Source organism: Leptidea sinapis, chromosome 16, assembly GCF_905404315.1.
Source record: "Leptidea sinapis chromosome 16, ilLepSina1.1, whole genome shotgun sequence".
Lineage (NCBI taxonomy): Eukaryota > Metazoa > Arthropoda > Insecta > Lepidoptera > Pieridae > Leptidea > Leptidea sinapis.
The window spans coordinates 2,758,233-2,785,538 of NC_066280.1; the positions used below are offsets into that span (position 1 = coordinate 2,758,233).

Below are 27,306 nucleotides of genomic sequence, written 5' to 3' on the forward strand. Positions count from 1 at the left end.
AATTTGTATTTGTTTTGTTACATTAGTTATGTATAATTTGGTAAGAAGCTTTAGTTGGTAATATAATAATAATGTCTCAACTGAATAATTAAAAACTAAAAACCATTCTTAGTTAGAAATTTGATACAAATTTGTACAAGTTTGTAAAAAATTTTAATTTTAAAACTTACTTGATTTAATAGCTAAAATGCAAAAAAATCTAATGAGTGGCAAAATTAATTCTACTAAGAAATAGTCTCATTTACACCTTTAATTAATTAATTTATTGATTGCACAATTATCTTTCTATTGGAAAACTGAAAAACTATCTATATATCTATAACTACGTATAACGATATTCAAAAGAATTGTTAAAAAACCTTTATGTGGTAAAGGTTACTAAAACATAAATTAATTTCTTAATGATACCGCGTATAATGATACAGACTGGGAATGGAGCGGACGCACTCAGGCTATTAAATGATAAATTTTAATGTACGATATTACATTGTAACTATAATATTATATTTATAATTAAAAAAAAGATGTTCATGTCTGAGGCACACTTTTTCCAATAGGTTGCAGTTTTTGACTTTCAATAAGTGAGTACATACTATCCTATTTTAAATAGAAATATGTATGTGAAGTTTTATATCTTTTATTGAATTTTTTTTATAATTTAATCGCAACTCTTACTCAATTGTTCTATCTATTGTTTGTTTTATGTGAGTAATAGTATATTTTACTATCCCTCCAGTTGTCTTGCAATGAGCTCCGCTGAAGACGAGCTCTGAAGCAGTCGATTCATAGTGCATTGTGGTACAAGGATGGAAAGTAGATTATTTATTGATTGGCACACACCTGTGTATTCACACGACGTTTATCAATACAGTTGTGGAAATAGGTAAAAATTATTCAAAGAATTAGATATTACATTTATTTCAACATACATACGTAATTTTGAAATATAATAATAAATTATCGAGCAATTAATAAAATTCCAAGAAGCTGTTCTGCACGGGTTGAAGAGCGCTCAAATCATTTACTTAAAAATTTAAAACTAAACTGCTCATATCATATATCAAGCTCGAAAAATAATGTCATGACCGCATTAAATAAAGATGCTTATTTAATTTTCGAATTATAATTTATAACCTCTGTATCTTCGTCATGTTCACCAAATGATTGTCCACTTCAAGAGTTAAGTCAAAGAATGGATAAAAAAAAATTATTGAAGTAGGCGTTACTTTGCGGTAATCCATAATTATACAAATGATTTAAGTTTTCTTTAGTGTTAATTCCGCCAATATTTGTCTTTAAACAATTCGACACGTGTTTCACCTCTACACGAGGCGTCCTCAGGACATATTGTCCTGAGGATGCCTCGTAGAATCAAGTCTCGTGCCAGATTTTGGCGAGAGTTGTCTCCTATCCTCAGTATTACGTAGTACTCGTGTAGAGGCGAAACACGTGTCGAATTGTTTAAATATAAATATTGGCGGAATTAACACTAAAGAAAACTCAAATCATTTGTATAAAGAATGGATAAATACTTCGATAATTTATACATCTAGATAGAGTCTGTTGCTGTTAGACAATCGTTTTCACGACCGTCAAAGTCTATCTAGACGTATAAATGATATAACGGTAAATAATATAAGAACTCATTATTCCTTTGGAAAAGGAGCAATGAATATTACTAATTTTATTATTCGCAGCCAAAGTTGGGTTGAGAGGCTTGTAGTACATAATTCCTTAATACCCTAGCGCAGTATTACTCAAGTTATTCAATGTAATTTCAGCCTAAAACTGAAGTTCGCCAAGGGAGGGTCCTTAGCTTTAATCATTTTAAGAGAATCTTGAATACCCATTAACTTATGACAGTCTACATGCAAATTGACATTTATTAATTTGTCAAAACTTCGTGTGTTAGTTAATTAATTTTGTTATTTTCAAGACCTTGTCGAACTACTAATAGAATCCATTAGATGTTGAACTTTAAAAGCCTTTGAGTTCGATATTTATGTAAGTAATTTCATTCTTATAAAATGAAAGATTTTCTACTAGTATCATTTTTAGTTTAATAATTTTCTTTGATGATAGTGGGACAAATTTATTTCTATATAAATAGCCAGAAATATCAGCCACTAACTATTATAGATCGTCAAATTGAATGAAAAATTTATACAGTGTATTCGAACATGCCAGAACACAAATTTTTGGTTACAATTTTTGATGACGATGTTACGAACGCGCGTACGGTCGGTCGCTCGGTTAGCGTCGTACCATAGATAATACACTATATACCAGAGATAGATGTGCCACTGATGTTTTTATTATGTAAAATCAGTGTACCCACGCTGCGTTATTTTTAGTAAAATGATGTTACGCCCGTACCCGTTGTGTACCGCCTACTGTCGCTAGATGGCGCTCATTATATTTATACTTTATCTATTGTAGTACACCGTATTGATTACATATCCTTTCCGCATCAGCCGTGCCCGCGGGCACTGGTAATTCAAAAAACAATGAGAGCGGCTGTGCCGCGGGGCACTCTTTTACCTCATCCAGTTTTCACCCTTATTAGGTGTACAAGATGGTTTATTTGCCTACGCAGTTATGAACGAGTGAATTCCCAAACACATTTCGATCCGTTACGATTCAAGGCCACCAATATTCGACGTCATAGCTTTACGGACAAAGCACTTATGTGTCCACTTGTTCCCGGCCGGCGCAGCGAGCGGTCGTTATCAAGACTTTACACGAAGATCGTTCTTTGTGGAGATTTAAGCTTAATTTTATAATTAACATATACTATTCATTACAAAAACATAAAAGGAAATAAATAAAACAAGTAATTAACAATAATAACAATATTTATTTTAAAATATACCTATTTTTACACTTTTTTTCGAATGAAAAGTCTTTGTGAAATAAAAAAGAAAGACAATATGAATAATTTATACATGGTCTTATAGCTTGTTTCAATAGCTTTCAGTGACAGTCACTCAAATCACCCTAGTTATAAGCATTTTATAACTACACGTAAAATAATACACACGGGGAAAATGCCGCGAAAATGCCGGAAGCTTGCCGATCTATAGTGTACAGCGAGATCCGGAGCGCGCTGATGCGGAAAGGATATTGCGATATTGATTAATATTGTAATTTTTTCTTTATATGTGGATAGAAATACTTAATCTCGTTAGAGTAAAAGTGTTCCGTGTTTTTAATTGTGTTCTATAATACTTTGGCACACGTGATGACATCTCACGCGCGCCCGAAGGGCGCGTGGGGGATGATGATCGAGGCGATAGCCTCCTGCATCAGGTATCAGCGCTGGACATGACTATGTCCAGGTCATTGGGGTGGGGTTCTTACGTCCCCCATGACGTTTTTCCTTCCGTTTTTCATCTTTACTTCCTTCATTTGGCTTCTTGGTTGGCGCCCCTGCTTGTCCCGAGCGATCGAGCCCCGTAGGAAGGATACACGGGGCGATCAGCTGGTCGGCGAGGATTTTCGGCTTCAAGACTTCCGGGGCTAAGTGTTCTAGTTGGAATGCTTTTATGAAGGAGCCCAACATTCCAAATGCCTCGTCACTTATGTCCTCACTTCGCAATGGTGGTTTTTCCATTATGCGGGTACTCTTCTTTTTTCCCTTGGCCTCTCGAGGCAGGGCTTGATTTGTCGAGGCCATGGGTTTGGGTTCGTCTGCCGCCACGTCTTCTGGTCGTGGGGTTGGTTCTGGGCGCAACAACTCTTCATGGTTGTTGCGGGTATCTACAAAAAACCCACTGCGGGTAGTTTCATATTCCTCATCTTTTTCCTCGACTTGTGAGAGGGGCGGCGTGGGGGAGGCAACAGGCTTTCTGGAGCCGGTGCGCGTAACCGTGCTTGCGCGTCTGTTGCGAGCCTCTTAATACTTTGATTACCACACGATAGTCAAGTCTTGTTTTAATAAAAAATAACTTAAGTAAGTTTTTTACTATCACTAGCTCCATCTATCCATCTATCATGTATGTAAAATGATCGCCATCGTGATGAATTTGCAGCGTACCTAATAGAATAGATGGCAGCACTTTGAATGCAAATTTTTATCATGTGCCAAAGTAGGGAAGTGGCACCCCCCTGCGTCGTACTGAACGCACTTATTTATCTACATAGCGCGTCTGCGGACCGACCGCGTCGATTCTTGTCAGCGCGACGTAGCAGTCCGCGCGTAGCAACTCATCAGCGCTGGATTGAACGCGATCATAATATCATATTTTCATTGTTATATGTTATATTTCATGTTCGCTTGACCGACATCAACGCTGACCATCGGTCAAGCACTAAATGCAGCCTTATATGTATAGATAGTCTGTCAAAGCTGTGAAAACGTCGAAAAAAAAGAGGTTTACTGTTAACCTCTATTTTAAACACGCACATTAACACAAAGTGACATACAAATCGCGAGTGTACGATGTAGGTTGTCTCTTGCACTAAAGTAATAAACCTGGCCTGTTTTCATCGGTTGTCTAGCAGCAAGATAGCTCAATTTAGACGTATAAATTACCAAAAATCATAAGTTAGAACTCTGGTATTAAGCTACAATACAATCTATAGTCGCATTCACCAACAAAAAGCTTTTATTGGTTAAAGAATGAAAATGCTTATAGTAATGAAAAAAAAATTTTTAATGAGAGTATCTACCCTTATTTTTATACATTAGTGAATCTTACAGGAAGATCATTAATTTATGCTCTTGCAATATAACTGTGGGGACCTGAACTCAAAAAATTCTAAAATTTTGAACCATTTAAAAAACATCTCAAATTGCGGGGAAAATGGTTATCAGCTGGTGCCATATGGTTATGAAATAAATTAAAAAAAAATCATCAGGTTTCTATATAAAACATGACTTCAACTTGATTATAAAGGTAAGAGCTATTTCGTCACCATGTCAGTTAATTCATGGGTTACACAATTTTTCAAGCTTTCTTAGTATTTCGATTTTATTTCAAATGGATTAATATTGTGGGTATACTAACATTCTGCCAATGCATTCAACTCATTATTATTTACTTTAGTTGCTGGTTTTTCTCGTAGTTTAATCTTAAAGTCAAAGTCCCCTATACGGAATTACTTAAACCAAAGACACGAGAGAGACACACTAGCCCGACCCTGTTCAAAACAGCATTGAAATTCAGTCGAAGCCAACAGTCAAATCCATGCCGGATCTTTATCATAAGAAAGTTATTGTGAGTCAAACACACCATGTACAACACAGCACCGTTTTCATTATTTCCATAGTAAAAAAATTTTTGGTGTCATATAATAAAAGTCTCGCTCTGAATCTGCGCTCTATGTAGATTTTAATTCAGTTTGACAATTTAAAACTTAAACTCCTGATTTATATACTGGAATAGCAACCAAAAGATTCTTCTTAAAAATTTCTAATATAATAGAATCAAGAAACACAAAATGTTACATAATTTTCGAATACGTCTATTATTTATTATTTATTATCGTATTATTGCTACTTCGTCAACAATATTTACTGTTCAGGAATCTTTGAATATATTTCTTTGTTTAATAGTGGTCTGAGTATCGCAAATTTGTTTTATTTGGAAATTCTTTCTTTTATTTTACTTACATTCCACAGTATATTAAATATGGAATATATAACAATTTTAAGAATTATTTTATATATAATTTATAATAATTCACTGAAAAAAGACTTCATTTAATTTTTAAAAATACGTAAGATGGTATCCACAGATTGATAAAAAGTGCTTGTTCAACTGCGAATCGAAAGCTAAAAAAAGATATTCTGATAACGGTTGAAAGGGTTAATTATAATGATTATTTTTTCTTTAATAACAAATAGTGTTTGTTTTTTTAATTGTATTTCTGGGACTAGCTTGTAAACGCTTTGAGTAAAACTGTAAGTTTATAAGTTAATGTAATAAATAAATAGTGAGATTTTTTTTTAATTTATTAAAGGTAAAGGGATTATTTTTATTTTAGAATTTATTTTATACGCATTTAACAATTAATCGTATTTTAAAATTATTGGTAATTTAATTAACATTAATGTGTCGAGTAAGTATTATGGCTGAGAGAAGCGAAATAAAGCGAAGCTCCCACATTAGTTACTTATATTTTGTTAAAACTCTATACACCCCTATCAAGTCTTACTATCCAAAAATCTAAATTTAAAATAGTGTCCTAACTGATTATACCTACATGCTTTATACCCAAACTAACTATAATTATTTCTACATTTCAAAGCTTTTTGCGTAGCTCCAGAGAGCTTAAAAATCAATTTATTAGACTAACTTTATTTCTCGGACTAAGAAAACAAACAATAAAAAAGATAAAGGAGGCAAAAACATTGTAATATTAAAACCATCTTCAGTTCTTATCTTTTCCATACAAAACCTTCATATTAAGTATTGTGAAAAATTACTAGAAAAAGGATAAAATTTATAACATTTCATATATGAAAGATACCGTACTTAAGGTAGGTAATGTTTATAGTTAAATATTTTAGGGTTCCTTTACGCAGCCTAGATATTATATGCAATTCATTTAACCTTAAAACCTCTGCTTTGAAAAGAAAACATCCAACTCATTAACGACAACTTCTTAGGCATTATTTCCAAATTGTTTAATCCAATAATCTCACATTATTTGCATTAGCAAACAAATTTTTTTTCTATAATATATTTATTGATTTTACATTATTTATAATATCATCAATAAAGTAAAATCACACTTCTAGGACAAAAAAAGGACACAAATACTCCTATTTTTCGTAAATTATAATTACTTTTATCACTACAATGAAATTATTGTGAATATAAAGACAAGAACTTATCATATATACCAGTGGGAGGCTCCGTTGCACAGGATGCCGGCTAGATTATGGGTACCACAACGGCGCCTATTTCTGAACCGTGAAGCAGTAATGTGTAAGCATTACTATGTTTCGGTCCGAAGCTAGTGAAATTACTGAGGAAATGAGACTTAACATATTATTATGTTAAGTCGACGCCGACAATTGTGGTGCCGATCAGAATTTTTGGGTTCTTCAATAATCCTGAGTGGCACAGCATCAGCTGAACGTCCTGCTCGTCTCGTCCCTTATTGTCATAAAAAAAACTATTTAATTTGTGGAAGATGCTAAAAGAGATCTAGCTGTAAAGCAAACTGGGCCTAAAATTTATTGTATTATAAAGGCTTTTATTATTGTTATTATTTTATCATAACCAATAATCCACTGTCATTGTATTGCATAAGATTTCGTCGTAACAATATTATGCTGATCATTCTGATACAATAGAGTTAATAGATATTGATGTTGTTGCAGATCCCCCTGTAGTATCATTATCGCTGGGAAGTACCCTCAATCCTAATGAAATTAAAGAGGGCGATGATGTATATTTCGAATGCTCCGTTCGTGCCAACCCCAAAGAACATAGGATTTCATGGTACCATAACGTAAGTTTATACTTGAATGATTTATAATTAAAATTATTCTATTTTTATCTTGTTAAGACATTATGAGATTTAGAGTAAGTTTGAAGAAGAAGTGTAGATATAGTTATATATGCAACTGTTGTGTAATAAGGGGTATTAAAACACGAAAAAAAGGCGAAGCCAAGTGTGATAATAGTATCACATGAGTGTTTTAATATCTATCAACAGTTGCATACAAGACTTTGGATGGTGTAATTGTCATTACGACATTAGGTGTTTTAATATTGGCAATAAACTAACTGTTTTAGAATCTTTAATAGAGGATTTAAAGCATGGGTGTAGATAAACTAATAATAAATTTAATATTTATTTCATTATAAATCTGATGCAAATGTCAGAATGTCTTATAATTGGCAGATTACAAGATTCAGTCATAAACGAAGAATATACCTTAAGAGAGGTCAGTCGCCTCTTCTATTGATAATCTTTGCCAGTGGGAGGCTCCTTTGCACAGGATACCGGCTAGATTATGGGTACCACAACGGCGGCTATTTCTGTCGTGAAGCATTGTGTGAGTTCCAGTATGAAGGTCGCCGTAGCTAGTGAAATTACTGGGCAAATGGCACTTAACACCTTATGTCTCAATCATATTTAATGGTTTTATGTTTAATATTAACATAAATAGAGAAGGCATCCTACAAGCAATGGATTTCTGGATCGATCCTATTAAAACATTCCACATTTTTCTATGCCTTGATATATAACGAGTAATGAATAGTTAAATTAATATTCTGACATGACAATGAACTAATGATCATTATTATGGCGCATTGTTGATAAAAGAAGTTGAGCTGGAATAGGAGTGGTGAAAAAAATTTACCACTTCTTATCGTAGAAGATTCCCAAGAATAGCCCACATCCGAGGACTGTGTAATCGTAAGCTTCTTGCAACTGGTAAATTTCGTACTGATGCAGGAATAAGATCATCTCTGCGTCAATTAGTTGACGATTACAGCACAGAATTCGTCAGTGCTGATATATTCCATTTATCGGAGAGCCAGTTCAATTGCTAAATTAAAAAAAAATCGATTTATATATATACATAGTTTTAAATACCTACTAAACATCATAAATACTTTAGGTTAATATCATTGTAAATATAGTCATAATTTAGTATCTATACGTTTGTGAAGACAATTATTTCTTTTGTTTTCTTTTTTGTGTTTATTAATTGTTTGATTGAAATAAATTTAATTAACTCCAACTAGCCATAATTAAGAACATTATTTATTTCTCTTATGTTTCAATTAGTATTGCAAAAACACTTTTTCTATGTACCTAACATTGAATACCTCAAAGTTTTACGTATTAAGATGTGGATAGCGTATCTGACAACAATTTTATTAGACTTATATGTTATTTCTTTATGTACCTACTTTTTAAGTTGTTGTTGTTTGCTTTTTCTAATAAAAAAATTACTTATAGAAAGAGACAAATTGGCAGTGCTCTCAATACTGATAGCTTTTCTGTAGAAAAGATTTTAAAATAGTTGAACCAACCCGGTGTCAGAAAACAGAGAGTTTTAATTGGCGAATGCGCCAAACTGAATTCTAGAAAAAGCCAACTTAGTACAATTTATTTACTTGTTCATAAATTACATCAGGGTTTATTTTAGTTGAATTAACGGGGTTAGCTCCGGCTTACCAAAAGTGAGGACATACATTGAAAACTTATTTTATTCTTGATTCACAATTTCTCTCTCTTTGAGACACAAGATGTTAAGTGTCATTAGTTATTGCAATGCTGGCACATTTCTGCTTCAGTACAAAGAAAAAACGCTGCTAATATACAAACATAACTAGCTTCATATGTACAGGATCATTACAATGCAGTGAAACCCAGGAAAAACATAAGACGCTATGAAAACGCTCGTCTCTTTTGAGCGTAAGATCTCACTAGCCCAATAACTTAGCTACGGAGCCCTTCGAACCATTCTTCGTGCTTGCACATAATTGCTTCTAACTATATTATATAATATAAAACTAGCCTCCTGAATATATCCTCCTCCTATCCTGTTCCAATCAAGACTCTCAATTGTTAACAAATACACTGAAGAGCTGTGAATTTTACCAGTGGGAGGATCCTTTGCACAGGATGCCGGCTAGATTATGGGTGCCACAACGGCGCCTATTTATGCCGTAAAGCAGTAATGTGTAATCATTACTGTGTTTCGGTCTGAAGGGCGCCATAGGTAGTGATATTACTGGGCAAATGAGACTTAGCATCTAATGTTTCAAGGTGACGATCGCAATTGTAGTGCTGCTCAGAGTTTTTGGGGTTTTCAAGAATCCTGAGCGGTATCAATCAACTGAACGTCCTGCTCGTCTCATCCTTTATTATCTTTAAAAAAAGCTTATTTAATATTTAAATGCCAGTTCCTTTGTTAAAACATGATTTTAGTTTTAAATTTTCTCTTAGATGTATAAAGCATAATGTATCAATCGGTGGAAATTGCGATTCCATTACTCGGGTATATTGATGGTCTCGTTAGAAATCGCTTACACTCTCCCCTTGGTGTGCAATACACAAAAAAAATATATTGAGTGTATTTCTGACTGTACTTAAATACAAATATTAGAACGACGAAAATAAATATTACGAGCAACATCAATACAAATAAAAACTTTATCTAAGATTATTAATTTAACTCCTAATTACAGTAAAAATTTGTGTTGAGGTGCGAATGTTTGTAGAATTTAAATGACTGTATATTTTCTGGTAAATTATAAATATTTCTTTCAGCAACGCATTAATTCTTTAGGTGTCTAATTATGTGCATTATTTAAATAATTTCACTGATTTGGTTATTTTTTTAAATTTAGATGCAACAATACTTGAATTAAAGATTTTATTTATTATATTTTACTAGGATAAGCCAGTCGTCCATAACGTTGTGCTGGGTGTGATAGTAAGCACCAAGTCGCTGGTGCTGCAGAAGTTAACGAGAGACCACAGCGGTGACTACTCCTGCAGAGCTGCCAATACTCTTGGAGAGACAACCAGCCAGCTCACATACTTGAGTATTCAGTGTAAGTCTAATTAATTATTTGTATTTTATGTGATGGAATGTGCAGATGGTATACTTAGTAACTCCTGCGGCGCAGCGAACCCAAAGTGGGACTTGCTCTCCGACATGAAAGTCCTCCACTTGCTTAGGTTCTATAAGATATGAATACATATTTTCATAATTCATTAGAAACTTCAGTTCTAGTACTTTACTTAACAATCCTTGCATATTTTGGTGCATCTGGTTTATCACTTTACAATTACATATTATGTTTACTAGTACTTGTACATTGTGTATTTATATTGCTAGCTAGCTCCCCTATTGTCTTATTGACTAACTTACATCATTTAGAACATATTCCAAATCAATACATAAACTATAACACTGCTCAATAGAAGCAGTGCTAATCAACTTACTAACCTGCTCAATAGAAGCAGGGGACAAGGTTGCCAAAAACAAAATAAATAAAAAGATAGTGATATAGCTATCTGTGCACCATCACGTCAATTTATGATTTGCATCTCGCACAGGTCAGCGTTCACCTGCTCTTTACACCTGTACTTAAGGCGACCTACTGAGCGTCGGCTTTCTACAATTCTTTAGTATGCTTTTCTCACTTAACGATCCTCTCCCATGCGTTCTACGTGGTCGAGCGAGCAAAGACGGTGGGTCTTAATTTCTCCAATAATGTATTGGCTCAGCCACGAGGTCTTCCATCTCGGCATTCTTGCGGACTCTCAATTCTCCAATTTCAGACAAGGTGGGGCCCGGGATCTTACGTAGGATCTTTCGCTCTGATATAAGTAGTTTGGTCTCCTCATTATTGTTACAGTTGATTTACAGTGGCTTATTATAGTGACAGGGTAACAACGCATCTAATATTATAAAACTACTTAGGATGCATCCAAACATGATATGAGCCTGACAACAATGCGCCTGAATTTTACCTTGCGCTGCAACTATTCTTTTTTTTCAAAAATCTAAATTTCTATATTTGTAAACAGTAATTTTACAATCACATATGAAACTCTCCTGGTAGATTTAGATAATATATTTGTTATAAACTATTAATTGGACGTTAATTAAATATGTGATACTTTGTTATTAGAAGCATTTCAAGCTTGAGTCGTGGCACAAATGTAAGTTTCAAGAAGTTATGAACAAAGTTGGATCGTCCTTGTTTCGTTGGGTTATATTTTTCAATTGACGTATTTCAATACTATTTCTAACAGTTATAAGAAGTTCAAAAGAATCGTAAAAAAAAAACGTTTGTATGGTAAAGGTTACTATAACATAAATGACTTTCTTAATGATACCACTTCGTGTACACGTACGCCCTTTGCTTGTGGCCCAAACATGACGGTTCCGGCTGCGGATGTTACTTTGCGATAATGTTAGCATGAAACCTCCACAGGTGGAAGTTACTTCTGAAGCGGGCAGTGAATGTGGCTCTGACACGACCTGATCCAACTGACCAGCTGCAGAAGACTCTTCCCCTTCATAATCAGATGGGTCGTCTTGGAGGTCACTTTGCATATCATCATGTTCCAAATTATCTTCTACTTCATTGTCAGTAATACTAATACCTTCCGAAATATCTTTTTCTAGCAACAAACGCGTCATTTCCTCATCAGATAGTACATGTCTTACAGCCATAGCAAAAGAACTGCAAAATAAATTGCACATATTTTAATGCCAATATAACACAATCCCTAACCATTCGTCGAAACGATGAGTAAAATGGCCATATTTTGTAAAATAATACTTACCTGTTTAACACGTCTTTCCGACGGTAGTGTGGGGCAAGAACTGAGTTGGTATGAGACAACAAAACTGTAGACCCGCGCAATATAAAGAGACAGACATATGTCTGTCAAATATTTGTATCTCGTATTCGTCGAAACGACGAAGGTTAGGCGTCTAGGGTTAAAAAAAATGCCCGCAGAGTTTGTTGCGCCTTATGCAGCCTGACAAAAACTATAGGACTATTGACAATTATCGGATACGTCGCGTCGTAGGGAAACTTTTCTTTACCATTTCTGTATACAGTTCAAATTACGAATTGTCTACTCATTTGCCAATTCGGTTTTTGATCTTCAAGTGGAGTTGCGCAGATGGCAGTAGCTGAGAAAAAAATGCGGTAATTTTTTTACCAGCGTTTCTCGCCTAAATTCTTCGTGTAAATTTTATGAATTTGGCTCATACCAATCCCCAATAGTCGTTGAATTGTCTCATAGGTAATCCGCGGGTTTTCTTCAATTAGCCGCTTAATAGTAGCTAGATTATTTTTTTGTTGACGGCAGTTGCAGGCCGTCCTTCACGAAATTCGTCATGTAAAGAAACCCGACCCGTTTCAAATACAGCAAACCATCGCCTCACGGTTCTCAAGCAAGGTGTTTCTCTCCCAAAAGCATTTTGAAGACGAAGAAGATGGTACAGTCTTACGGAGAGAGAGAATTTTTTAAAACTATATTAATACCATTATTTAAATTGGAAGAACTTATTAGTTAAAGTTATTTTTAATTTAGTACTTGATATAGAAAATAAATCTAGATCTACGTCATTTGACAAGTCGTTATAACATCTGCAGGATCTAGTAATGAAGCTATTTGCACGATAGTTACACCTCGCCATGGGAGTATGTAAAAGGCTAGGGTTACGAATTGGAAAGGCATGTGCTACTAGTCCAAGCATGCTAAGTAACTCTGGACAGTCGGTCTTACTGTTCGCTATACTGCATAAATACGCCAAATCTGCTGTACGACGCCTATGCCGAAGCGGTAGCAAATGAAATTTTTTTCACCTGTCAAAGTAGGTATTGGAAAACGAATGAATATTCTAAGATATGTACCATTCTCAATATTATGACTAGATGAGTTTCTTCGGTAAGCTCAAATATAATTATTCTTTATTTTTAGATAAGTATTTCATTATCACATCCATCACTATTGAAAGGGAAACTATAAGTAATGTATTGGTATCGCAATAATCGATTCATCAATAACATATTATGAAGTTGTTGTTGAGTGAACTTCATTAACATTAAGTTGTGCATCAATCATAAATTTACTCCATTTGAAATTAATGTTGACAGAATCAATGTAAATAACATTATTACTTCCTGTTTGATTTTAGGTAGAAATAGATTTGAATAATTTTAGGATTGCGAAATAAATTACAACTCCGTGTAGCGTGGGATTAATTTTAACTATGAGTGGGAGTTAAAATATATAAAAGTTTAGATAATTTAAACGTCTAGATAGTCTCTTGCTGTTCGACAACTGATGAAAACAGGCCATGAATATTAGTTTAGTGTGCGTGACAGGCTACGTCTTACATTCGCGATTTGTATGACACTTTGTGTTAGTGTGCGTGAATGGTCGCCATTTTCATGGACTTTTCTGCCTCAACGGCCATTTTATCTGACGAACTATGTGCCCTGTCCACTGCCACTTCAGTTTCGCAATCATTCGGGTTATGTCGGTAACTTTGGTTTTTACGGATCTCCTCATTTCTGATTCGATCTCATATGGAAACTACGAGCATAGCTCTCTCCATTTCCCTCTGAGCGACTATGAGCTTTCTCATAAGGCCTATAGATAGCGACCACGTTGCGTTAGTGTCACATTGCTTCTCCGCAATGAACAACTGAACCGATTTTAATCAAATTTGTGTAGTGTTCAAGTTTGATCTAACTGGAGAGATAGGATCATCATCAGTTAATATTTCAATTCGTGAACCTAAATAATTTTTCATATTGTAATAATTACTGAACTTAAACAATTTTCGTAACTAAGAAAGAATTTTTAAATTCTGATATAAAATTTTGTTTATATAATTATATGCATTGGTTGAGGTGAAGCAAAGCGCTCCTATCATCAGGTAATATTATATAAAACAGTATTTGGTGAAGAGAATCATGTAAGCCTGGTCTAACGTCCTTGTGATTCCTCTAGTTTAGCAGGAAAATATGAGCGGGATCGCTTAGTATCAGATCACCTTTAGATTAAAAAAAAATCTTACTTTCACTATTTATTTAAATTAATTTCAATAGGTCCATTTATTATAATACTTGTTATTTAAATATTTCTCTATACACTCCTCAAATTAAGTAAAACGCACGGTGCCGTGACCTTCCAAAAAGGCAGAAAATGTGCCGATTTTTTCAATATGGTGTCGGAAAGGGTGACGATTTTAGTAGTTGTAGTATCATTCCAAAAGAAATGTCTTGCCTCGCGCAGCCACTTTGTGGACTCAACTACCAGTTTTCCTGAACCGATACGACTTAGGGACCTTCAAGAAAAGAGCATAACTAACGGTCGGCAACGCATCTCTTGACACCTGTTTTTGCGTATGTCCATGGTCGGTTGCCTCACTACTACCCATCCCCTGAGCTTCTTTCTCGCCCACTCTTATATAAAAAAAAACCAAATTGGCGGTACAACAAAAGGGATCATTCATACTTTGATTATTATGCCATAATGAAATATGCCGTGCGGCAAAAGGAGCAACATAGACTCTCTTTAGCAGTGTTAATTATAAGATTCCCTTATATGAATTGGAATACGTGCGGTGCTTTATTGTTGTAAGAGAGATGTTTTATGATGTTTCAACTTCCGACTCGCATTGTTACGATCGCTATGAACTTGTTAATACGAGTAGGTTTGCAGCTAGCACGTACAATTGTGAGCTTTGAAATGCGAGAAACTGATGTACGTTTACAATTAACTCATCCGTACGAACGTGTTGAAACAATGTTACATTTGTACCCTCCTTACATTTAAGATAATATTATTTATTTAATGTTACTGAAATTTATATTTTATAGTAGGTTCTTCTTTGTTCAGGCCATAAGGAGGCATAAAAGGCATTTATTTTCTTGAAATTGATTCTTTTAGAATTCTTTGTGATGGCATTTCTAATATACTAGACATTACAGTAGTGCTTACCGATTTGGAAACAAATGAAGCTCTGAGAGAGAAGAAGTGGCGCTAGAAACTCTCCCAACATTCAATATTCAATATAACTTTTTTGTATATCAAAATACAACTGGAATTTTCAGGAATGAGAGCCCAGAAGTTTCTTACGTAATGTGGAAGAGCAAGAAAAGAAACTCATACTCAAATATACCCCTCAATTTAAGAAAACTTTTACTTTTATAAAGTCCTTAAGGATTTCAATTTAATACATAAATGAATTTTATTCTTACCACTCGATAACAGCTCTTTTGTATTTAAGAATTAACCTAGTAACGTTCAAGATTGGAGCATACTCCATAGCCAGCAATAGTGATTTTTCCTCTATCGTTTCTATCTCTTGTCCTGTAGTATTGAAAAAACTGTATAGGGAGGATAAAGCTTTCCATTCCTTGTAGGTTCTTTTCAAAACAAGGCCTTCTGGTAGTCTTTTGAAGCGGTGGTATCAAAATTGAGTTTCATGAGCCTACAAATTATAGCCATATGAATAAATAAATTTAATTTCATTTCTGGTTTTGCTAATGTCCATGGGCACCTGGTTTTTAAGTCGTTTGCCCGTATGCTTGTGAATATTTAACTTCAATTTAAAGGCACAATAATTTATTCACATTAGATTAAACATAAAACACTTACATGAGAATTTTATAAATATTGTGTTACGTTAGTTTAGGTTATTACGACAAAAAAAAGTCCATTCTTCAACTGTTACTGTTTTTCCTTTTTTTAGATGCTCCCGTGTGTACACATTCATCGCCTCAAGTTCTAGGAGCACAGCTTGATGAAACGCTGCGGGTTCGATGTTCAGTGACTGCCAATCCTCCGGATGTTACATTCTTCTGGCAGTTCAATAGTAGCGGAGAAAGCCTCGATGTTTCACCATCAAAATATGGCAAGTATTATACTGGTAATAATTTATTTTAATAGTTAACTTATTTATATCTCTTAAATTTTAAACTGACAAGGAACTGATTAGTTTATTTATTTTATTTTTATTTATTCCTTAACTTTTGGGTACATATTATTATCCAAGTATTGTCCGTGGGGCGTTCAATAGAAAGTGCGAAAACAAATTTTGACGGTAACTTTAGTTAAATCTAATTTTATTTTTCGATACAGTTGTTTTTGTTGTAACGATGATCACACCCAACTTTTGCAAGATTTGTAGAATTCGATAGGTACTTAGTGGCGTAAATCTTGACCTTGACGTACCTAGCTGTTTTTGTAAGCTAAGTTGCTCAGAACATGTTGATTTATTTCTTGTGTTCTTCTGCGTTGCGTCTTGAGTGTTCTAGAACATTCGAGACGTATAAATAGAAGATCCCTTTGTTCGTTGAGTCACACCAAAACCGAGTGATAAAACTGAGGATTCAGGACATTACTTAATGGAGTTTAGTCCAACTTGAGAGATAGGATGGATTTTTATTACGATTTGGGACCCATAATTATTATTATTTTCAATATTTGTTTTGTATGGACATAATATTTTCTATGAGAGAATTTAGTGACGCATGGTTTGACTGTTCCTATGCAACAATATCATTATAACAACAGGGAGCATATTTTACGATATAATTCTTGATGTTTTGAAATATTATTGACAAATTCCTATAAAAATAAAATAAATAATTTTTTTTTATTATCTCCAGAACATTGTCTGTCGGATCATAAAATACTATTATGATATAACAAAAGAAACCAGTGTTGAAGTTATCATCAGTATTAATATTGTTGTTACATAGTATAATATTATACTGTGGCTATGTGAAACAAATTATTTGTTGAATAATTATATTAATATTTTCCAAACCCTGTAATGCTGACACATAACAGTATTATACAATTGTATAATATCTTTCTTTAATCTTATTATTCCTTCCTTGTCTTCAACCTGCACATTTAAAAATTCTTGTACTGCAGTGACTGTATCTTCTTCGAATATATTTTACCCTTTCAAATATTCCTTCAATCTGGAAATACAGAAATCACTAAGTAAATATGAAGGATGCTCAAGTATTTTAAAGCCAGCAGCTTAAATTGCACCGACAGAAATGTTGGATCTGTAAGCTAGGAAATCATTTTGATAGAACGAAATAATGTTTACTAATTTGCCTCGCCGCTTCTACAAATTTGATTAGTCAGTTTCTTATTTATTCTGCATATTATAAAGAACAAGTAACATTAGCTCTATGGTTGAAATATTCAATAATGACCACCCCTTTACTATCCCAACATACTACCGAACCACTCGCATTTCTTATGGATTGAAGATGACGGTCTCTTCGAGGTCATAGACTCTAATTGTGTTTGTAGCTTAAAGGGGACGTAGTTCCTGAAAAACGTTCCAAGCCACAAACATCACATTTTAAGGAATTTGTGTTTTAAGTTTAATAAATATTATATTCCAAACACGTGGGTTGGGCTACTAAGTCATGTTGCCATTTAACGAGGGACAGTAGGGCTGCCATTTTTTGTTAGTCCGAAAATATGAATCACGTGACGAGTTTTGTGTTCTTAACTTAATTAAGACATGATTGTGGTTTTTCTGGAATTACGTCCAAGGATGAAGCAATGCTTCATCTATGATTATAATAAGAAATCTTGTTATAACGATTCCAAAGAAAGCAATTTTTTTCGTCTACGAAGCATAATATTATAACATGAATAGCTGACCCAAAAACGTTGTATCGCCTTGTAGATTATTAAAAAAAAATAATAAAAAAAAAATGGGTTAAAAAAAATAGATAACGACCGAATCAGAGACCTACCCAATATACATTTTAAAAAATGATCAAGCTGTTTCGGAGGAGTACGGCAACAATCACTGTGACATGATCCCCTTAAATAATCTGTTCAACTTTGTTATCCATTTTAATCCGGTCACTGAAAAGGCAGCTAAAGTTTTGTCACAATGTGTATTATAATTATTGTTGCTGTAACAAAAATAATGGCTCCAAGTTTTATAACTTACTATTTTTACTAAAGTCTTTTGGTAGGACAGAACGGAAACCTTCCTGTGCATGACTGACCTGAACCTAAACTTTCAATTGTAATAATAAGAGTACCCGTAACGTTAAATTCATCCAGGATCCGCTATAATCTCTTAAATTGTTTTGGTTAATTTTACGGTATTCAAAATTCTCAATGATGTCTCCAAAGATTCTAAAATATATGATTCTGAAACCTACCTGGATTTTCAAGTTTACTTCTAAATTATGTCCGCATGAAAATTTATTAAATGAGGCATCATATTGTGGAAATCCAAAACTATTCAAATTCTGTCATTGTCGTGCCAGAAATTGGCAAGTCAACATCTTCTGAGGATGCCTCGTATAGAGGCTAATTAATTGAAGACGAATATTAGCGGAATTCACACTCAAGAAGTCTCACAACATTTGAATAACTATATCCGCGTGTTTAAAATCAATGATTTCTCCTTGAACTCTTAGTTAAGTTTAACACTGAGAGCCTACTCAAATACATAATTTAACTTTATCAAAAGTTGAGAGAGAACACATCACGGAACTAAGAAGAAACAAGAACAAAGAACAAATTAAGGCGTCACAAGTAGTAGTGTTGAAATCTAATTGTGCTAAAGATGTGACTACTTGTGAGTCAGAGCACGTGGCGCCTGCTCGGAACTTAAATTGAGGAAAAGGATTTCAAATTAATATCTCCAATTGTAAGCTTACGCTTAGAACTAAAGTTCTCTCTCGTCTTGATAACTTTAATTATGAAATATTAGTGAGGAATATTATTGGCAAGGGATTTCTGGAAATTATAATTAGAAGTCGTAACATTTGCGACAATTACGCGTTATATTTCGATGTTATTTCATCTTCATAGCGTTAGTAGTAATTAAGATATATTTTATTATTATTATGATATATTCAGTCAATTGTAGTTAAGATATATTTTTATGTTAGTCATTAATAAAAATCACTATTTCAATACAAATTTTACCAACAGGTGGCTCCTTTGCACCGAATGCCGGCTAGATTATGGATAAAAGGGGTAATCCCATGAAGCTCTTATTTGTTTATGAGTTTAACTGTAAAAAGTAGCCTATCATTATTGAAATTGATTTTTAATAATGAAAATAAGGGATGAGACGAGCAGAACGTTTAGCTGATGGTAATTGATATGCCCTACCAATAAACATGAAGTGCTGCTTAGGATTCCTAAAAATCTCACAAATCCTGAGCGGCTCTGCAACTGCGCTTCAGCTGCGCTGAGAGGCATAAGATGTTAATTCTCATTTGACCAGTAACTTCACTTGCTACGGCGCCCTTCATACTGAAATACAGTAATGCTTACACATTACTGTTTCACGACAGAAATAGGTGCCGTTCTGTTACCCATTAATATATATATTATATGGACTGATAATCTTTAGTATTGAAAATACAACAGCCAAGTTAACTCATTGCTTAGGTTTGTAACGTTTATTTTAAGTTATCTATACAGTGGGAAGCTGCTTTGCACAAAATGCCGGCTAGATTATGGGTAGGTACCACAACGGCGCCTATTTCTGCCGTCAAGCAGTAGTGTGTAAACATTTTTGTGTTTCGGTATGAAGGGCGTCGTAACTAGTAAAATTACTGGGCAAATGAGACTTGACATCTTATGTCTCAAGGTGACGAGCGCAACTGTAGTGCATGAGCAGCTCGTATCAATTACCATTAGCTGAACTTCCTGCTTGTCTCATAAATGTCCTTTATTTTCATAAAAAAAGTATGATTGGTCAGACACTAACGATGTTAATGGACTCGGTACTCGATTCTCTATGAAATGAAGTGTGTATACATCGCCGCTGAGTGTGCAACACCTCATTAGTTAATAGCTTGCGCCGACAGGTCCGTATGTCCACATACACGCTTCCCTTTTTTTATTGCAAAGGAGAAAACTGCACTGTGGAGGACCGCCACATCCAAATGGTGGGGATGATATCCTAATTTGTGGCGTGTCATGCGAAGTTGGAATTCTAACACTCCCCGTGATAAATGCCGTAGAAGACACACAATGAAGCGATATCTCTACGCAACGCCAAGTGATCCAGCCGTTCGCAAAGTACTGGTTACCCGACAATTCGTTGCTGCTCTGCGTTGCACACGGTCAAAGATCGAGCTGATACTGGGGTGCGCCAGACCAGAGATGACAGCAATATTCCATGTGTGGCCGGACCTGCGCTTTGTAGAGCGCTAGAATGTGGGTCGGCTTGAAGTATTGACGTGCTCTATTAATGACGATCAGTTTCTTCGAAGCCAATCTGGCTTTGTCCTCCAGATGGTCACGGAATTGGTGATCGCCCGAGGTTTCGAGGCTCAGTATTCCGATACTAAGCGAGGCTTTATGGGAGGTGTTGTCGAAGAGCGATGGTAGTGGTAAACGCGCAAACTTTAGTCTTCTGGGGGTTAAATTGGACAAAGTTCAATTTACCCCATTTCATGACCTTCTCGAGAGAGGAGTATATTTATATTTATAATATTTTTTTTACTTCTTAATCATTATTACATAATATTAAATCTTTGAGTATCATCAATGTCTTACCAGTCATGCTGCAGCTCTGTAAATCGCATGATATGTTTGTAGGTACAGCAAATGGCAGTACAAGCGAACTAAGCTACAAACCTCAAAGTGAACGCGACTACGGCGCATTGAGCTGTCGTGGAAGCAATTCCGTCGGCAGACAACTTGAGCCTTGCGTCTTCCAAATTGTGCCAGCTGGTAAGATTTATTTCACTTTTTGCTCTGTCTTCTTTAATCGTTGTTTCATTCGAATTATGGCTTTAACTACAAAACTTCCGTGTTTGCCAATTTTACGAACTTGTTATAATATTCGGACATCTAGACAATTTTAATTACTATTTAATTTTATAACTGCAGCACGATCTGAATTCATAATTATTTGTTTTGAATTTAATATGGTTGTTTGTTTCCGAATCATGGATGTTTTGATGTATTTATGTATGTTTAAGTAAGTATATTAATTATATCGTTGTCTTGTACCCATAGTACGGGCTATGCCTAGTTTGGGGCAAGATAATTTATGTTTTTTTTTTTTTTTTATGGAATAGGAGGACAAACGAGCGTACGGGTCACCTGGTGTTAAGTGATCACCGCCGCCCACACTCTCCTGCAACACCAGAGGAATCACAAGAGCGTTGCCGGCCTTTAAGGAAGGTGTACGCGCTTTTCTTGAAGGTACCCATGTCGTATCGTCCCGGAAACACCGCACAAGGAAGCTCATTCCACAGCTTCGTGGTACGAGGAAGAAAGCTCCTTGAAAACCGCACTGTGGAGGACCGCCACACATCCAGATGGTGGGGATGATATCGTAACTTGTGGCGTGTCGTGCGAAGGTGAAATTCGGCGGCAGGAATCAGGTTGAACAGCTCTTCGGAACACTCCCCGTGATAAATGCGGTAGAAGACACACAATGAAGCGACGTCTCTACGCAACGCCAAGTGATCCAGCCGTTCACAGAGTACTGGGTCCCCGACAATTCGAGCTGCTCTGCGTTGCAGGCGGTCAAATGGATCTAGCTGATACTGGGGTGCGCCAGACCAGAGATGACAGCAATACTCCATGTGAGGCCGGACCTGCGCTTTGTAGAGCGCTAGAATGTGGGCCGGCTTGAAGTATTGCCGTGCTCTATTTATGACGCCCAGTTTCTTTGAAGCCAGTTTGGCTTTGCCCTCCAGATGGCCACGGAATTGGCAATTGCTCGAGATTTCGAGACCCAGTATTCCGATACTAGGCGAGGCTTTAAGGGAAGTGTTCTCGAAGAGCGGTGATACGGCAAATGGGGTTTTTTTAGTGGTAAACGCGCAAACTTGAGTCTTCTGGGGGTTAAATTGGACAAGGTTCAACTTACCCCATTCCGCGACCTTCTCGAGAGAGGACTCGATAGAAGACGCAAGTTTCACCCGGCACTGGTCGACGTTTTCCCGAGAGAGACCTGCATGGCCCGTGTATACGGCATCACCAGTGCTGTCGTCTGCATAGCAATGCATGTTGGCGGTGTCCAACATATCATTGATATGCAGAAGAAACAGCGTGGGAGATAGCACACAGCCTTGGGGCACTCCAGCGTTCACGGGCTTGGGATTCGAGCAATAACCGTCGATAACGACCTGTATGCTGCGCCCAGTGAGGAAGCTGGAGGTCCACTTGCATAAGCTCTCGGGAAGCCCAAATGATGGAAGTTTTGCGAGGAGCGCCTTGTGCCATACACGATCAAAGGCCTTCGCTATATCCAGACCAACTGCTAGGCCTTCCCCCTTGCTTTCAATAGCCGCCGCCCATCTGTGTGTTAGGTATACCAGAAGATCGCCAGTCGACCGACCATGGCGAAAGCCGTACTGTTATGTGAAAGTGTATAAATATTATTAAATTATTATTATTTACAAGATTACACTCTTACAGTAAACTGAAATAAAATAGCTTTTTTAATACAGTTTCTAAAGTTAATAAGTAATAATGTCATCCAAGGTATTAAATAAACAAAACAGATTATGTAAGTATATATATATATACCTGTGTAACGTAAGTCCAGCCGCTTTAAATTTCATCTGATTTCATTACCTTAATATTTTACCGAAATACATTTTCACAATAGGTTGTAGTTCTCTCTCTACTCACAGTTATTCTTTTCAATACTGCAGATAGCTATCTATACGCAAATATTAGTTAAAATTAATCGTTTCGAACCGTCTAAATTCAGCATCAAACTATCCTCTTTAACATGGCCGCACAGAATTCCAATAATTGTGCATTTTAAATCATTTGTGATTTAAGTGCATTTCACTGTTTTATTTTGATGACTTTTAGTGCAGACAGAAGTATTTGTATCTTTTCGAAATGAAATGCTAAGAAGAACTTAGTTAAAGGATTGGTGTTCGCTTCGCAACTAGATACCGCAGGTGTAATCGTAAAGTGCAGCAACTAGTACTACGCCCACGTGGGCGTACTCGAGTCAATCTCGAACAATGTGTGACGTTGACGTGCCACGTGTTTGTTTTAACTTTGCTAAAAATTGAAATAAAACTGTCACGTTGTGTAGTAAAATTTTGTAAAAATAATATTAAAAATAGTCACAAAGACACTGGGATCTCATACTATCAGTAAGTATTTGGTATTTCAATGTAAATTATTTATGTATAATACATAAGTAAGTTACAATATTTGAAAGATGCCAGTGCGCGTAAAGATGTCACGCAGCACACAAACATCTAATAGTTGCCGTAATAAAAAAGCTATTGTTCTTAGGTTGTGCGATATATAGTTGCATTGCAGTGGAGACCAATCCTTAATCAAAGGCTAAGAAGCATATTCAATTAATGAAACACGTTGAAAATTTCTTTCGTATTAAAGATTCATGACGTTCAAAGATTAGTAACGGCCGTTTAATTACTATGCTATGGCAAGAAATTACTGTGCTATTGCCCTGTTCTTCCCCGGGGCGTAATAAGAATAGGGTAGTCCCAGGCCCTAGGGTGTCGTAAGAGGCGACTACGGGCTTATTGAAAGTGGGAGAGTCACGCTACAGTCTTTTGACGTCAGCACAATCGGGCCAGACTCGTCCGGGTTACTTACCATACTCGCACAGAATACCGGCGTGAAGTAGCGGCCTAGTGCCGCTATGTTTCGCATAGGTTAGTGTCGAGGAACGGAGGCCATCCCCCCCTCCCCTTCCAACAGAAAAAATATGAGAGCGGCATCAAAAGATAAATTTTGCCGGGAGGGTACCGGCTCCTGTAGAGCCGGAGAATCCCTCCCCGAGCATTCGCACTCAGGCTGACCCTCGTATTCTGAGGAGGGCACAGTACCGCGCATGACCAAAGCCAAACTAGGCAGTAACACCACGGCACCCCGCTCCACGCTTAATGTGGACTTTTGTAACATCAGGGGAATTCACTCCAAATTAAACGCCGTCCACCACCACCTTGAGACGGCGCAGCCGGTATTGTGTTTCCTTACGGAGACGCAGATATCTCGACCTAGCGATACCTCATATTTATCGTACCCCAGGTACAAAATTGAGCACAATTTTATGGCTCATGCCGGGGTATGTGTGTACGTTAGGGAGGATATCTGCTGTTGCCGTCTCGGCAATTTTGAGGGTAGGGACCTGTCTACTCTCTGGCTCCGCGTAGATTTAGTGGACCGCATCCGCATCTATGCGTGCGTCTACAGGTCCCATAGTGGTAACGCAGAAACCGATCACGTCATGGGCTGCGTTCAAACGGCAATTGATGACGTGCTTGCACAGATCCCCTCCGCAGAAATCATAGTCTTGGGTGATTTCAACAGGCACAATGCTGAATGGCTTGGATCACGTACCACAGACTACGCAGGGCGATCTGTGCATAATTTTGTATTGGCGTATGGTCGCCAACGCGGATCCCGGATGTGGATAGCCACATGCCGTCCTTGTTAGATCTTCTGCTGACTACACATCCCGATGGTTACCAGCTCTTTGTCGACGCCCCTCTCGGAACGTCCGACCGTTGCCTGGTCAGGAGTGTAGTGCCCATCCAACGCCAACGTCACAGACCACCAGTGGCCCGCCGCGTTTGACACTACAAGCCTACCCTTGGGGCACGTTTTGTTTCCCTTCGGATGATCCTAGTGCCTGCGCCGTTGCAGTAGCCGATGTGATACTGCAGGGCATGGATATTTTTAAACCAAGCTCTGTAGTACCGATCGGTGGCAGATCACAGGCCTGGTTCGATGCGTCAGTTAAAGCAGCATCTGACTGCAAAAAACAGGCGTATCGAACTTGGGTTGCGGCGCTGGGCACAAAGGATCCGAACTGCATAGTCCTTAAGAGGAAATATAACCGTGCCTCCAGATTTTTTAAGCGGCAAATCGCCCGTGCGAAGTCAATGCACGTTGTCAAAATCGGCGAGCAGCTTTCCAGTTACCCGACCGGAACACGCAAGTTCTGGTCGTTGTAGAAAGCTGCTCTCGGTAACTTCAACCAGCCGTCCATGCCGCCGTTGCACATGAGGAATGACACCCTGGTCCATACTTATTTATTTATTTATTAAGGAAACAAACAGATACATCACTATAGTACAAATAAAGTTAGATAAATATACAAATTACAATATTGGATATATCCTAGAACAGTTTCACTGAGAACACAAAATAATACAATTTTACATACATGACAACAGAACGATAGGATAAGTAAACAATAGAATATTTAGGCGAATACACAGTATTATATAAATAAAGACACAGACAGGGATATAATAATGAATAAAGATACAAGGTTTAAGGTAAGGACTGTAATTGTTGTTTTAACTTAGTCTTAAATGCAGCAGTAGAGGAGTGCGAAAACAGGTCGACATTCATGTGAGAATCCAATGATGTACACATTCTGTGAAGAGACGCGGGAAACCCAATATTGGTTCTAGGAGTCGGTAGGTTGAAAGTTCTGTGCGTGCGTAAAGACCTGGCAGGAACATTGAATGGCAAAAGCTCGAGAAGTTCATGACAAGCTAGTTCATTCACACATATTTTTCTTAAGGTGACACAGTCTATTAAGTGACGTAATTTCCTCTTTACAAAAACATAAATTTTTTATAAGGATATGCGAGTCACTGGAATGGCTCTCGTTAACCGTGTAACCAGTGTCTCGACTTGAACCAGTTTGAAATTCAAAAACTGACTTTATTTTGAAAACATGTCTGCTATTTGTTTAGGGTCGTCAGGTGTAATAGGGCCATATTTCATAAGCTTAGGGTATCCTGAGTTAGTATGTTTATTTGTCGACGTGTATTTCCAAAATTTTTTGATATTTGTTTTTAGCGAAAATTCAATCCCTTCTATGTATCGATCAAAGCAATGTCTTATAAGACCCTTCACACGCGCTCTTAGTAAAGAGAACTCCTGGTAGTCGCACAAGTTTTTGTAGGTCTTCCAACGATACCAGAGTTTTTGCTTACGATTAGAGTTCTTATCAAGCCATTGTTGAACCAAAGTGGATACTTTCGGGATTTAGGTTTACAGAATGGTACATAAGCAGCAATAATCTCATTTATTTTTAAGTAAAACATGGCAACAGCATCTTCTGTAGAAGACGAGGCCAGTAGTGTCACCCAATCAACCTTGTCGATAGCATTATTTATTAACTCGTAATCTGCAGTAAAGAAATTTCTTCGATTGACAGTAGCTGATGACATGATAGTTGTCTTATCAAAAGAACATAGAAAATCTAAAGGCGGGTGATGAGGAACCGGATTAAGTAACGGATCAATGGAGAAATCAACTTTTCCGGGAAGAGTTGACAGTACTAGGTCTAAAAGCCTCGCATTGTTATTGTAAACAGCATTAATCAGTTTTAAATTCATAAAGGACATGGTATGCACCAATAATTTAGATGACTCAGTATTTGCAGACTGTAATAAAATTTCTGGAGTGGATGACCATATGAGATTGGGTAAATTAAAATCGCCCATAATTATGTAATTAGAAAAACGTGAGCTGAGAAGAGTCAGTCAGTGAGTGAGTGTGAGAATATGTCATGCAATTTATCAAAGAATTTTATGTATGCAGAGTAGTGAGAGACAGGTGTAAAGTAACAAGTATTGAGAAGCAGACCAGAGTGAGATGGCAAATTTATGTATATTTCCTCTAAGTCCGGGGCTTCAAACTCAGTCAACCGTATAGCTTTAATTTCTCTCCTCGCCATGACCATGACCCCACCGCCACCTTTTTTACGAGAGAGTTCAAGGTTTCTGTCTCGTCGAAATATGTCATAATCCCCCGAATGCAGCTCTCCATCAAAAATAGAATCAACTAACCAGGTCT

The 27,306-nt window shown here is 36.5% G+C and overlaps 1 protein-coding gene across 1 annotated transcript in view; it reads left to right on the top strand.

Moving 5' to 3' along the window:
- The window catches only part of LOC126968590 (hemicentin-1-like), a 199,962-nt gene that overhangs the window by 150,916 nt on the left and 21,740 nt on the right, over positions 1-27,306 (top strand). Inside the window, exons 9-12 of the mRNA XM_050813599.1 lie at positions 7,334-7,464; positions 10,373-10,532; positions 16,214-16,390; positions 21,076-21,210. Coding sequence (XP_050669556.1) covers positions 7,334-7,464; positions 10,373-10,532; positions 16,214-16,390; positions 21,076-21,210 — 603 coding nt within the window. The remainder of the gene's footprint in view (positions 1-7,333; positions 7,465-10,372; positions 10,533-16,213; positions 16,391-21,075; positions 21,211-27,306) is intronic.